The sequence below is a fragment of the Hirsutella rhossiliensis genome (genome assembly GCF_020360975.1).
Source record: "Hirsutella rhossiliensis strain HR02 chromosome Unknown scaffold00010, whole genome shotgun sequence".
Taxonomy (NCBI): Eukaryota; Fungi; Ascomycota; class Sordariomycetes; order Hypocreales; family Ophiocordycipitaceae; genus Hirsutella; species Hirsutella rhossiliensis.
This window is the reverse complement of record NW_025408676.1, coordinates 2,096,043-2,110,884: the sequence shown is the minus strand read 5'-3', so window position 1 is coordinate 2,110,884 and position 14,842 is coordinate 2,096,043. Positions and strand designations below refer to the sequence as shown.

Sequence of the window (14,842 nt, the reverse complement as noted above, 5' to 3'; positions counted from 1 at the left end):
CCTCCTCCACGCGCGATAATTGGCCGCCGCCTTTGCGCACTCTTCGTTCCACCACCGCGCCCCATGCGTCGTCTTACGGACGGGTCGGCCCGCAGCTCTCGCTGCACAACCAAGAAGGTCCACCAGCGCCGACGCAAAGTTGTCCAGCTCGGAGGGAGTTGAGGTTGTAGTCGGGATGAAAGCTGCACCGGCTTCTACCAGCTCGACAAATCGCTTCAATTCCTCATCGGAGTTGAGGCGGATCTTGCATAATGGAAGGGGTGCTAGGCTTGACTAGGCAGCGTGATACTAGGGTAAAGTGGTCGGACCCGGTTGCTAAATGATCCTCAACAACCGCGTCCGCCAAAGGTATATTGGAGAAGGCGAGATCGATCGTGCTGCCGCGCGCGTTAGTCGGGACATCGACAGCATTCAATAAGCTGAGTCGGTTATCCATGGCCCAGAACGCGATGTCTTCACCGCGGTGCTCTTGTCGACCGGCCTGCCAGCTGGGATGCTTGGCGTTGAAGTCGCCAGATACAAGGCATTTATCCGTCGCGCACCAGCCAAGCAGTATTTCCAAAGCCGCGTCGTAGTCCGGCTGCCGATAGAAGTTAACTACCGTCGTCCCGTTCACGGTGAGCCAAAGGATGTCACGAGTCGCCACAGGTCTCTTTTGATCAGCGACGAGGCCTGCGGAGCGCCGGACGTATGTCATGACTCTCGGACGAGTGTCGCGGCCGTCCCAGTCGGTGACGGGTGAGAATGTGTCGTAGGCCGGATGCGTCTTGGTGAGGCATCGGCCGTCTTTAAGTCCTGTCCATGGTTCCTGCAGCAGGATAATGTCGTATCGCTCCGAATCAGCCAGCGCGAGCGCAGTGTCATGCGCCGGAGGGATCTTGCCCACGTTGGCTTGGAAGACTCGCAAGGCCCTCCTGTTGCTTCGATTGTTGGGATGACGGTGATGCATTAGGGCAGCGTCACAGGGCTAGTGCGTCGTTTCTTCGACGGGACGACAGGGTGAACTGGTTGTCATCGCTAGCGTGCGGCGGCGTCGTGGCCACGACAATGCAAGGGGTGAGGAAGCGGCTCGCTCTGGAGTGGCGCTTCTGCCGGAGCTTCCATCCTCCACCTGCGTGCGACTCCGAAGAACGTAACTGACTCGAATCAGGGCTCTGACAAGACTGCTCGGGCACGTTGTGGTTTGGTGTCTGTCTTTTCTGCTGCGCGAAGAGCTGAGCTCCCGCCTGCCTCACCAGACCCTTCTCCTCTTTCGTCAGGCGCCGTACAATGCCATGAACGCGCATGGGGCGGGCAGGGCATTTAGGGTCATCAGCGCAATGTGGCCCGAGGCAGTTTGCGCACTGCTCGAGGGCTGCGCACTCTTGGCTACGATGGTTGGTCTTGCCGCAACGTCTGCAGCGCGCCGTCCGGTCGCAGCTGTGGCGAGGAAATCCCAGCATTTATCGCATTGGCTAGGGATGCTGGGTTTGTCAATGTAACGGGCGAGACGGCTGGCGCCGAAAAGTCTCCAGGGTCTTCGTGTGGGTTCCAGGAAGGACACAATCAGGGTCTGGGTGGGCATATCACCCGAGTCGTGTCGCGATAGACGTATGCTGATGGGCTTCAGTCCGGTTTGGCAGGCAATCTCTTCTTTGACCGCCTCCTCGTAGTTGATCACGACACCTCGTAGGTCTGTGAGCCTACGAGGACAATCGGCTACCACGTACGAATGCCATTTCTGGCTTATCTCTACGGCCGCGGCTTCCAGGTCTGCAGCCCACTCCGCCTGCCGTTGCACAAGTAAGTCACGCGTGGCCACATCCGATGCCTGGATGGCCCAGCCCGTGCTTACCGGGAAGGCTGCCGGAATGCGGCGCAGGTCAATACCGACTCTAGCGGCGATGTGGGTCCGGATTGCGTATCTTTCGTGGTTTCGGGCCGGAGCGTCAGCGTCAAGTCGGACGAAGACACGGAGGTCTTCCTTCGGTGGGGCTACGGGCGGTCGTCCTGGCAGACGAGTGGTGGTCTGTGGTTTTCGCTGTGGTGGGGCGGAGGCTGTAAAGGCCAGCTGTCCTTGCTTCGGCTTGCCGGATGCAAGAACGCTGCTGTACGTGGGCTTCGGTGGTTCTTCGAGTTCGGCAAGCGATTGAGTCAGAATTTGAGAAATTTGGTGGCGACTTGCTTGGCGATGCTGTTTTCGGTGCCAGACGTGAACTGCTTTGCTGCTTGTTCGAATGATTCGCTAAAGACCCGTAAGACTGCCAGCTTGGCGTTATGGGCTGCCGTTTTGTCGCGAGCAATTTTCGTGGCCGCTTCGAGGATTGAGACTGGCGCGTGCTCAGTGGGCTGGGCCGAGTCGAAGAGATTCGGGGCTTCTTCCAGCTGCGCTCCTTCCGTGACGGCAGCTTCAGGCGTTTCGGTGGACGAGATTGACTGGGCCAGCTGCTGGGCCGCGGGAAACGAGTCGTTTCGGCGAGCTTCCGTCGGGTAGCGAGGTCGGAGATGCGATATGTGAGCCGCCGGATTTGGCGGCGATCGTATGCCTGTCTCGAGGCATTGGAGTCGACATGCGAACCTGAGGCTGGTGCCATGGTCGCTGCCGGCGCTTGCGCGCGGCTCAATTGGAGTTTTGTCAAGAGCACTTGTTAAGCGAAAGTATGTGAGAATAGGCTACTTTCTTAACACTTGCGTGCCAAGAAAGTAAAAATACAAGGAAGGATGCCCTGTCCAGAGGTTTTGGCGCCAACTTAGGGGTAGGGTACGGCAGCCTATAGGGGTCACTGTTGCAAAACCCCCAAAACCGCCTCCGACTAGACAAAACAGGTTAGTGTGATATGCAGATTACCCCTCAGTACATTGCTCCATGTTCCTCAGTATGTTTCTTGAATTTTTGCCGCAAAACGAAGTACAATTCAAGCAGCGGGGCCGCAGAGGACCAGCAAAACGCATTTCTACAGACATTGCACCACAGCTCTAGGTGCAAGGCGTACAATCAGCCGAAGGCTGCGAGTCTGGCCAACAGTCAAGCAGTCACCGAACAATCAGTACAGTATCTACAATCATACGTTCATCTGTGCCTTGGAAAGTGTCGTTCTTGTCGCGGGTAGCATCAAGTGGAATTACGTAGACCCGTGGCGGCGACGCATAAGTCAGGTGATTGCGGTCAACGGGGCATCCAGCATCAGACCCTGCAGCGTTTTCACACGCGAGACGTCCACGTAGCTCAAACCGGTCTGAAAGTCACGGCAGGACAGATCTGTCACGATCATGTCTTCGGTGATGCTTTGCGACTTGTGGATAGTAATGGCGTAGCATACGATCAGGGGAAACTGGGTGCGTGTGCAGATTGTTGGCTCTGAAGCAAGACGTGAAAAGGCGTTGCGTGAATGATTTCCCCATGTGAAGCACATTCCTAGTAAACAAACCAGGGGGGTCCCACTTTTTAAGAGCCGTCGTCCAGTTGCTCCTCGTTTTGCGGCCGTCCATACAAATTTGGGACCAATCAGAGCCCAAGAAACTTATTGATCCCTGTCTGCACCAAACCCTCATATTGGGAAAACTTATTTGGATTAATGTAAAGTCAGCCTACGGCAGAATTATACCTGAACACAGGATATGAACATAGGGAAGGCACAGAGGGATATAAAAGGGGAGGGCTAGACGGATACAGGGCAACCGAAGAGAGCAAAGATACCTGGGTTGCCGCCGAATACGCCGTCACAGGAGTAAGCAAAGCTGTAAATTGTCACGAAAAAGAGAGTCGCCTGCTGTTACAGGCGTACACGTCAATTGACGCATATGGTACAGGCAGGCGCAGGCTTCGCGACATAAATTTCCGTGCTACGAAGATGCAAGCATTGATGTACGGCGCGCGCTGTGAGATCCGTTGCGGCAAAGGTGGGGGTAAACTTCCCTATGGCAAAGCAACGGGTAAACCATTTTGGCCAATCAGAAGCGTTTCGTACGGTACGAATAATTCTACGGCGTACAGTATACATTGGCTCTGGCCAATCACAACGCTGCCCACGGGTGAACTCTGGGTAAATCTGACCTGACCAATGATGGTTCTGCAAATTATGAGTAGGGGGTAGTTATCCATCCACCACTTTCTACTATCCATCCACCAAATTTGCGTAGGGGAAGTACCGAGTACCTACCCAAGGGTTACCAAATTGAGCCCTCGAAGTCCGGCACAACAGCCTGCTGTGCCGGATTGGCAATTGCTTAAGCGCCGCAGGCCGAAGCAGAGAAAATGCCCTCTAAATTTACTGAGCAGCTCGGGTTTTGCCCCGAGCGAACGTGGAGTGATGCCTCGTAGGTATAGAGTACTTAGAGTAGATCGCGCGGATATAGCCAATTAGAGCGGCCAGGACTCTCATCGCCCCCACCTTGGTGGATGGATAGTAGAAAGTGGTGGATGGATAACTGCCCCCTATGAGTAGGCCAATCAAAACGCTGGGTAAGGAAAAAGTGGTCTGCACTTTTTCCTCAGTAAAGAAGCACAGCTGAATCTGCGCACTGCGTGTACTTCGTCACTAAATTTACAGCTTTGCTTAATGAACACATGCATTTCACATACTATCTGATCGTATGATACCGGTACTCGACCTTCGAAAAGTCCCTTTATCCACTTTTATGCCCACTTTTGCTCTCTCCTTCGCGAGAGAATGAGGAGCAGGCACGGGGACTTCGCCGACTGTCATAACCACGAAGTGGCCCCGGATCGAACGCTCCTGCGGGAGAAGACAATCGCCATCGGGGCGAATCCCCGACTAACATTGCTACACTCTCTGCTTCCTTTTTCTTTTTCTTTCTGCCCCGTAGGCCCTCCTCGAGGGGGGCGGCCGGCCCATGACTTCGTGGGCTTTCTCAGTCACCCGGCCTCGGCCAAAGACTGACTACTATTACGGCTTCACTGCCGTGCCTGGAACCCGCTGACGGGGGAAGGGCCCCGAATTTCCGACCGGCCTCAGAGCCTCAGAATTGCTAGATGGAGTGGTTAGGTGCTACACACGGTCCTTAGTCCAGGTACTCGGGATATTCTATGTATCTAGTTCAGCCCGAAGGGCGTTTATTCAGTCAGAAAGAAGGGCATAAAACCTCTTCTGATTGGCTAATTGGTCCTCCCCTGTACTCAACTCGTGCGGGGAGTGGTTGGTTGATAACGCTACTAAATGAAGGCCTGCCGCAAAGCCCGCAAACCCCTGAGCGTTGACTAGGTAACGAGCTAGCCAGCTTTCCGGAGAGCTTTTCAGTTCTTCTTTTCAATGCAATCAATTTGTTGGTTTCCAAGCACGCTTCTACTTCCATTTTGCGACGAACCTATCGAACCCATCGGGTTGCTAACGAAATCTAGGTTCACATATCACTCCGCGGCCGACCTAGCTATCAAGATTCCCCGGTTACCCTGTCTCCGGGCAAGCAGTGCAGTTTCCCCCCTAATCATTGAGACTTGATCTAACTACCTCAAGGACAACCTCCCCACCGAGATCCATCACGGCATTGGACATCTGGGCTGCCAGACAACACCCTTGCGCATGTTTGAGGCGGTTTTGTGAGCTGCTAGCACCGCCTGCGGGTGTGTGTTGCGCAGCCACGTAAGTCCTCGCAAAGCCTCCTACCCGACCAATATCTAGCAGTCTAGGTGGGTAAGAGGTGGATATATATACGGTCAGATGGAGAACGATATACCCCAGGCAGTCCGCAACTGCCGTACCTGCAAGCAAGACCAGCCCGAAGTCGAATTTCGAAGCGTCAAGGACCCTACGAAGTTTACAGGTCAGTGCGCTAGCTGTAGGGCACGCCGAAAGGAACAGGTAACCGAATCGCGAGTCGCCGTTGCCGCAATGCGGAATATCGCCTCGAGGCCATCGCTACGCAGAGTGACGAAGAGGACGGATTCGCTAGCTAACCTGACGCCTCCAAGGCGGACTGCGCCAACGCCTGCGCCTGTGAACGGCCTACAACGTCCTGCCACGCCTGCTTTATTTCGTGGCCTGGCTCCTGCACTGATACTGCCTAGACCTCCGCTGGGGCCATCTACCCCAAGTGCTATAGAGGGACCTTCCCCTATCCTTCCTACCCTTAGCCTGCCAACAGTAGTTCTGGGCACACCGATTCAAGACACTCCTCCTACAGCTCCTGTTGTGCAAGGCACTCCTATACCACAGGAACCGCTTCCTACCACTCCTTCATTCTTGCTACAGGGTCATCGCCGCGGCCATTATACACGTCAAGGCACACAGCCGCAAGAGCGACAGTTTGATCAGAGTATTGATCCGCCTTTACCGGGGACCTTAACTTGCCTGCCCTTGGTGAGGAAGATCAGGCCCTTGTGTGGGAGTTCCATACTGCTCTGAATGACGATGAGATGCATAGTTGCCTTCGTTGTCATGAGCGTTGGTTCGATATGAAGCGAAACAGCTTGGGAATCTGTAGCCGCTGCATTAGTCGAGACAGGAAGAAAGCCGCCGACGAGCCCTACTTCTTCAGCGCTACAAATAACCTTGACTTTGGGGAAGTCCCCGGCAATCTACCCGATCTAACGATGGTTGAGGAGATGCTTATCGCTAGGATTCACGTACACGTCAAGGTCCTACAAGTGCGTGGCGCTCAATATAAATATCGAGGCCACGTTGTCCACTTTCTTCGCAACGTTGGTAGGCTATTTGAAGAGCTCCCAGTGCTACCGGAGGAGCTAGATATCGTGCTCCTACGGCCTCCAAATATGGAGGGCGACCCTCGCTTCCAGCAGCAGTTTGCTCGCGATTTCCGGGTACGCCGTTCATGCCTGTTGACCTGGCTGCATTACCTACGGCGCCACCACCCGGGCTATCGCGATATCGTCGTGAGCCGGGATCGCCTGCAACGGCTTCCTCTTGACGGCAGCATAGTTGATTCCGTTGCCAGCCAAGTGGCTGACATACCTGGCGGCGAGGTACCTCAAGGCCCTGTTGAGGAGGCCTCAGAAGAGGATCCCTTCGATGCCGACGCATCAGCGATCCCTGATTTGCAGGTTACCGATACCGAACTAAACGCCCTGCAGTCCCGATTCCTTAATCTTGCCCCTGACTCTGAGCGTATGGCTGATGTTGAGCATATGCCGCCTAGCGCGCAGGCTCAACACCGGATGCCATTGCCTTCGGTTCGCAGGACCCCCATCGACGAATTCAACCGTTCCCAGCCGCTGTTGACGCTCGCGTTCCCAACCCTCTACCCTGACGGCAAGGCCGACTTCGTGGAGCCTCGGTTACGGAGCATCACGTACCAGGACTACCTTGGCCATGCGATGAGATGGCATGACGGACGTTTTGCCCGCCATAAGACATGGCCTTCGTCGCCCTCAACACGCTTTTACGTGCGCAGGTCCGAAAACGAAGCGGCTATTTCGTCAAGCAACGCGACGGCCGCCATCAGGCCCTTACACGCGCTGACCTAGAGGAAGCAATGGCTAAGCCTGACGAGCCGGAGGCTCAGGCCCTGATCCAGTCGATCACGCGCCAAGCCGCGGTAATCAGGGGCACCCGGCCGTATTGGTATAAACAAAGGAAGGAATTGGAAGCATGTGCCTATAACCTAGGCAGGCCTGGCCTTTCGTTACTGCAAGTGCAGCTGATTACCACTGGGAGTCCCTGTACCGTCATATGCCTCGATTTAACGAGTGGCAAGCAGCTCCTGAGGCGGCCCGGATGGCCCTGTCCCGGCAACTACTGCGAGACAACGCCCACATCGCCGCTTACCACTTTCATAAGCGGTATACGCTTTTTAGAACCATTGTGCTGAAGCAGAAGTTTAACCTGACGGACTTTTGGGGTCGCTACGAGTGGCAGGGTAGGGGGTCCAGTCACCACCATGGCCTGTATTGGTTGAATGGCCACCCAGACTTGGATCCTGACGATGATCAGTCCCGGGAGCGATTTGCCCGTATCTGGGGATATCACGTATCTGCTGTCAACCCAGAGCCTCAACGAATACAGGCGCCCGGGAAGGGAATCCTGATCATCAATCTATTACAGCAGCCACTTACCGTTCAGTTTCTATCCATGGTAGTCAACCGCGTGCAACGCCACCGCTGCAACAACTACTGTATGCAGCTCAATAAGCATACCAAGCGGGTAGAGTGCCGCTTTGGATTTCCTCACGACCAGCGCCTACTAGCCTCCTTGACAAGGCTCCTCACTCCAAGCACTGGAGCTTCAGGGGTGAGAGGAACGATGGTCAGATTAACCACTACAACCGCTTGCTCACCGTTTCATGGCTAGCCAATACAGATGTTTCGCCCTGCACGAGCCTCCAGCAGGTGATCGATTACGCAGCCAAATACTGCTCCAAGTCGGAAAAGAAGAGCGAGTCTTTTGCCCATATTGGGAAGGCGCTGATGCCCCGGGTCAAGGACCACAACCCCCTGGTTTCCTTCACGTCAAAGCTCCTGAATCAGCTAGTTGCTGAGCGGGATTACTCGAAGCAGGAGGTTAGCCACTTACTCCTCGGCCTGCCGTTACAGGAGGGCTCACGAACCTGCCTGTACGTTGACTGCCGTCATCCTGACAGGCATTCCGCCCTACGTATTGACGGCGGTGAGGTTGACGAGGCCCCCAACGTCTACGAAAAGTATGGTCGACGCCCGGAAGCCCTGAAGGACCTGACCTTCGTTTCCTTCCTCAAACACTGGAATTTCCGCTCTAGGGACTCTTCCACATGGAAGCAATGGCGGCCAGGCAACGTTAATGGCAGGCCTCGTGTGTTGGTTTACTTTCCTCGCTATCAGGTTGATCCAGAAGGACAACAGTGGCCAGATTACTGCCGTGTAAAGCTAACATTAAACCACCCACATCGCCGCCTTGATGAGCTCCTCACCTTTGACAGCCAGCTTTTAGTTCTCACGTTGAGGCTTTCTCCTATTGTTGGCAGCACCACAGTCATGGTGATGACCATTACGGCCGGCCAAAAGAGGCTCGATTACAGCCTCAAGAGGATCAATACGAGGCTCTGCCTGTGGAGGAAGAATTTGATGACGAAGACTGGATTCGCCTCGCCGCTCTTTTACCTGACAACCCCCTTACCCAGGAAGGTCTCGACCTACTTGGCCGCCGCGATATCGACGTCAATTACGACTGGACACGGCATGTAGGTACTTATCCGGAACTTCGAGACGGTTACTGAAAGACCTAATCGCTAGCCACCCTATGGCCAACGATGTGGAGGTCCTTGGCCCTCACTGGCGTGATCGGCTGAACCCACAACAACGGCTCGTGTATGACACATTTATGGGTCACTTCCAGGCGCAAAATCCTGCTCAAATCCTTCTTCACGTTGATGGTGGTGGTGGTACAGGCAAGTCATTCCTTATCAAGGTGCTTTCCTCCCATCTCCAGGCAGCCGCCCTACCGAATCCTAGTCCTATTTGCCGTGTTGCGCCAACAGGCGTTGCGAGTAACCAGATACAGGGCAGTACCATTCATTCGTTGCTACGCCTCCCGGTAGGAGGTACTTTTACCGACCTTCCCCCAGCCGACGCAGCCGCCCTTCAGTCCCGCCTACGGCACGTCAAATACCTCGTTATCGATGAAAAGAGCATGCTAGGGCTTGAGCAGCTCGCGCGGATCGATTCCCGTCTGCGGCAGGCCTTTCCACAGCGTAACCTCGAGTTCTTTGGTGGGGTGAGCGTCTTGCTTGTGGGCGATTTCTTCCAGTTGCCACCAGTCCGGCAGAAGCCCTGTATTCGACTAGCACCGGCCTGTCTTCGTTGGAAAGGAGAGGGCAGGTGGCCTACCGGTTATTTGACCGCACCGTCTTCCTGACCACGGCACAGCGCCAGGCTGGTGATGATCAGGCCCAGTTCCGTCAGGCGTTGCAGGAACTGCGTGAAGTCAAGTTATCCATACCGTCCTGGAACCTCCTTAGCAATCGGGTACAGGCCAAACTAACGCAGAGCGAGGTTGACAGCTTCGGGGCCGCTTTGCGGGTGTATTCTACAAAGGCCAGGGTCAACGAATACAATTACGAGCATATGGTGCATCTCAACGCCCCGGCAATGCAGGTGGAGGCAAAGAATCAGGGCAAAGGCGCGGGGCAGGCACCAAGCGACAATGCTGGCAATCTATCTAACAAGTTCCCTGTTGCTAAGGGCGCCAGGGTAATGCTCACAACTAACCTATGGCAGCCAGCTGGCCTAGTTAACGGCGCCCAGGGTACTATATACGATATCGGCTGGAACACAGGCGCCGAACCATTGGAAGATCCCCAGCCGTTATTATGGTGGACTTTGATGGCTACGACGGACCGCCATATCTAACAACTAACGAAGGCAGGAAAATCTCACCCATCCTGCCAGTCAGGCGTGATTTCTAGTGGGCAACGAGACCTGCGCTCGCACGCAGTTTCCCTGATGGTGGCGTTTGCTATCACGGTTCACAAATGCCAGAGCCTAACGAAGGATCAAATAGTTACTGACCTCGCTACACGCGACTTCCAGGCCGGTATTAGCTATGTTGCTGTGTCACGGGTTACGTCGCTGCAAGGCTTACCCTTGAGGCGCCTTTCGATCGCCAGAGCCTCTATAAGTACACGCCGACAGAAGGTTTATACGCCTGAGTTTCCTACGTACCGCGTTCACGGCTAACTACAAGGCAGGGATGAAGATGCGCCTCGCTGACCAACAACGGCGTCAGACTCAACAGCTGACCAATCCACCGTATACACCACTCTACCTTGACTAAACGGCGTCTTCCTATAAGCTACCGGGAAGGGAGATTCGATATACGGTATGTAGTTAGATTGGGCCTGTCAGGAAGCAGTAGAGAGATTATTAGGCTGCAGGTTGAAGCGGTTTAAACAGCATGTTGCCCGCGGCAGGCGAGGGGGGTTCTAGGGGGTCCCCCCCTAGGAAAGTTCAATTACAGGTATACGATGTTCACCCTTCGGGCTGGATATTCAGCCGTTAAGCCCCTTGCCTTGGCAACTTAACGGGTGTTCGAAGTATTTTCTTCTGTCACACATAGGATATCAGCCTCCAACAGTCTGACCCCCTATTCGCACAGTCCGTTTCCACATTTCCCCACAGAAACTTCTAGGAGGCATCATCAACGCATCAGTGGCTTCCAGATGATCCGATCAGATGCTTCCATTCACTACCATTCCCTTCCATTCTCATATTCAGGCAGTCTATAAAGATCTCGCCTCTTTCCCACCTTAAATAGCAGAATCAAGAGTCTTCCAGTCCCTGATCTTTATGCCCACTTGCTCATCCTCCGTGCGATATCTTCTCTGGCCTAGCACGTCTTTTGCCCTTATAGGGATGTCCCAGACGGTAATCAATACTACTACTACTACTACTTCGCGAGAGAATACGAATATCTCTGAAGGCCACATAGGCCTGCCTTCCCTAATTCGATTGATCCACTGCATCACAGCCGTGCCTTTCCTATTCTGGGATCACCTAGAACCTCCAGTTCTGACAAATGGCTATGCTGAAAATCGATATCGATAGGGGTCGATACGATATTGATCGACGATACACTGTGTCAAACGACATTCCGCCCCAGTCGAGGAGGTGTCCCGACCAATTAGATAAAGTGACGGTACTAAGCTAGAAGGGTAATCCTAGCGCAAGTGGCCGGAACTTTTTGTCCTCCCACCACTGTACCATAGGGCCGTGTGGTATCGGCCATGACTGTGGCTCCAACTCTGTTGAGGATCAATTAAATCGGATGTTGTCGGGAGCAGTCATTGGATATGTGTCAGTTGCAGCGCACCTGTTGGAGCGCGTTCCACTTTTGCCTGCGTGGCGCGACGGTCTTGGCGACAGATGTTTCCTCACCGCTTGCGCTATCGCGGCGTTATTGGGGTGGCACGACCGCAGTGTGGGTATCCACTGGCCAATGATGGTTTGGCCATCTGGTTTGTCTTGGTCCTGTTGTCTGGTCAATGTAGTGCCGGGTGATCGCTCCACACGTTAGTTGGTGGCTGCGGCCTTAGCGGCGAAGACTAAGGCCAGCGCCATGTAATGTGTCATACCTTACCAGAAGCGCTATGCATCACGACACGCGATGCCGAGTAATCAAAATATACACTCCTGATTTTCAAACATACACTCCGACTTAAGCCTATTCGAGACCGCAGCCCCACTCGCGCGCGTACTTCAATTAATTCTACTGCGCCGCAAGGCGCCCGGCTACCAACACTTTCTACTTCCCAACTTTCCCGTTTAAAAGAATTGGCAATTGAATTATCACCGCCGGATGCCCGGAGCAGAGTTTTGGATTCCTAATTTATGGGTAGCAAGGGCCTTGGCCCGCGCGAACATGGTAGCGTTGTGTCGCGCTCGGAGAATTGAATTTGCGCGCCAGAGGCGCCCGAAGTGCGCCGGAGTGGGGCTGCGGTCTCGAATAGGCTTAAGTCGGAGTGTATGTTTGTTTGATTACTCCGCGATGCCGGGCACCCGGATTCTGGCCTCGCGCCACCGTGTCTTTATTATGCAATTTCTCATCCAGCACCCACACACCTGTCCGAATACAGGGTCGGCAATCTTTTGTTGCCCGTGCTGTTGTCCCTACGGTTACCTGGATTATAAGATACGCTCAGGTACCCTATAATCCGCAAGGCTCTTCGTGACAAAGACGAAACTTTCTACTTCCTTTGCCAAAACGAGTTCCCATCTATCACATTAGAGCAGCATGAGTCCTGCAATCGGTCTGTTGGCGTTGGCGCTTAGCGTCGTCTTGATAGCTTATTCCATTCGGCCCTTGACACTGCAAATTCTACGGCTTTCCAAACCGTCGCCGTTCCCTTTGGTCAACGGCAAACGCCCTTTCGAGCTCACCAATGTTCGCTCGAAGAAACTGTTCATCGTCAAGGCCGGGAATATGATATCAAACCGCCTTGCGCAAGTTCCAGGGCTGCCTTTTCGCATGCTTGCCGACGTTGGAGAGATTCTAATTCTTCCAGCCAAGTACACCCATGAGATTCGCAATCACGACGAGCTCAGTGTCACACAAGCAGCCTTCAAGGTGGGCTAACCCAGAATATCATATCTGACAGGTTATAAATCGAATAAAACAGTGGTTTTATGCGCATCTTCCAGGATTTGAAGGTTTCAGAGAAGGGACCAACGAAAGTGATGTCATGAAGCATGTTGCCATGCATCAGCTTACGCACCAACTCACCCTCGTAACAAAGCCGGTCTCCGATGAATGCAAAGTGGCCTTACAAGAGATTTACACTGACAATGAAGGTAACGAAGCGTGCTTGCTTTGCCTGCCTCAACTTTTTGCTAGCCTGCTGACCGGTACAGATTGGCATGAGGTCGTGGCCAAAGAAGTCAACTTGCAGCTCATGGCACGCATCACATCACGCGTGTTTTTGGGGCTGAAGATGTGTCGAAATCCTCAGTGGCTCCGCATCATGTCCACGTATACGACCGTGGCCTTTCAGGCGGTGGAAGAACTTCGGCTGTGGCCACACTGGCTTCGGTCCACTGCCCAATGGTTCCTCCCACATTGCACCTCGGCTCGTGCCTTGGTCCAGGAGGCAAGAGATCTCATCAATCCACTAATAGAGACCAGGCGTTGTGAAAAGGCTGCTGCCGCTGAGCGAGGAGCCAAGTGTGAGTACAACGACGCCATCGAGTGGTTGGAGCAAACGGCTCGGGAGAAACATGTGAGCTACGACCCGGCGTGTGCTCAACTTTCTCTCTCAGTGGGAGCGCTGCACACCACAACCGACTTCCTTACTCAGGCCATGTTGGACATTACCAGTCATCCGGAGCTCATCGAGCCCCTTCGTGAAGAAATCATCGCAGTGCTAAGCCAGAGTGGGTGGTCAAAGCGCTCTCTATACAGCCTCAAACTCATGGACAGTGTCTTGAAGGAAAGTCAGAGGATGAAACCGATTTCAGTTGGTAAGCTCGATCCCAGACTTGGCGCTCCACGTCGCAGTCACTTATCATTACGCCTCGGCATTAGCAAGTATGCGGCGCTTCACGACTGCGGATGTGAACCTCTCAGACGGAACAGTTCTGCCCAAGAACAAATTGGTACTGGTATCTGTTGAAAAACACTGGAATCCTGAAACATATGTGAATCCACATACCTTCAACGGCTACCGCTTTTTCAATATGCGCAAGCAGCCTGGAAAAGAGAATACGTCCCAACTCGTAAGCGCCAGTCCCAACCATATTGGTTTTGGGTACGGACTACATGTTTGCCCTGGGAGGTTCTTTGCCTCAGAAGAGATCAAGCTGGCTTTGTGTCATATGCTCTTAATGTATGACTTCAAGCTGGTTCCAGGGTCAAACGTAGAGCCGCGGAAATTCGGACTCAGCATGAGCGCCAATCCAACTGCGAAGCTAGCAGTTCGAAGAAGGACGGAGGAGATTGCCTTCTAGATCATGTCCTGGCCGTGTGTGGAAAAGGGAGGAGGGGGCGTTGTTGAGTTGGGCGTGCACAGTGTGGCTAACAGACAGACCGTCTGACAGGCTGCAGACCGACAGACCGGACAGGCCGGTCGGTCCGTCTGAGTCGGTCTGGGTTGGCCTAAGTGGGGCTGTTTCAGTGCCGCCATTGGTCCGATACAAAGGACTATTGGGGCATGTTGCATTGCCATTTTGCGATGCCAAGGTGTCACAGACCACGACACATAGGACCATGAAATGACACCGGAAAATGTAAATTCAGTCATTTGGCTACATGCTACAGGTGACTGCTTGTGAAAAGCTTTAAAATTGAGTAGATTCTGTGCAAGTGAAGTTGGTCCAATTTGTATGGAGCGGCGACATTTTTGCTGAGCATAAGGTGTCAGCTATCAAGGTGGGTGGCGAGTTCAGCCGCACGCTATCGCAATCCGCAACTGCTGCCTGGCAGGC

At 53.9% G+C, this 14,842-nt stretch overlaps 2 protein-coding genes across 2 annotated transcripts; one reads left to right on the top strand and one right to left on the bottom strand.

Annotated features, from left to right (window-relative positions):
• Nucleotides 1–223: 223 nt before the first annotated feature.
• HRG_08595 (endonuclease-reverse transcriptase domain-containing protein) lies at nucleotides 224–949 on the bottom strand (the record flags this gene model as incomplete). The annotated part of the gene is made up of 2 exons (XM_044867066.1): nucleotides 224–580; nucleotides 647–949. 2 exons carry the CDS (start codon nucleotides 947–949, stop codon nucleotides 224–226), a joined length of 660 nt encoding a protein of 219 aa, XP_044717953.1.
• An 11,707-nt stretch (nucleotides 950–12,656) lies between these two features.
• HRG_08594 (cytochrome p450 domain-containing protein) lies at nucleotides 12,657–14,497 on the top strand (the record flags this gene model as incomplete). Its single annotated transcript, XM_044867065.1, has 6 exons — nucleotides 12,657–12,989; nucleotides 13,042–13,213; nucleotides 13,274–13,589; nucleotides 13,737–13,879; nucleotides 13,944–14,014; nucleotides 14,456–14,497. 6 exons carry the CDS (start codon nucleotides 12,657–12,659, stop codon nucleotides 14,495–14,497), a joined length of 1,077 nt encoding a protein of 358 aa, XP_044717952.1.
• Between the last annotated feature and the right edge of the window lie 345 nt (nucleotides 14,498–14,842).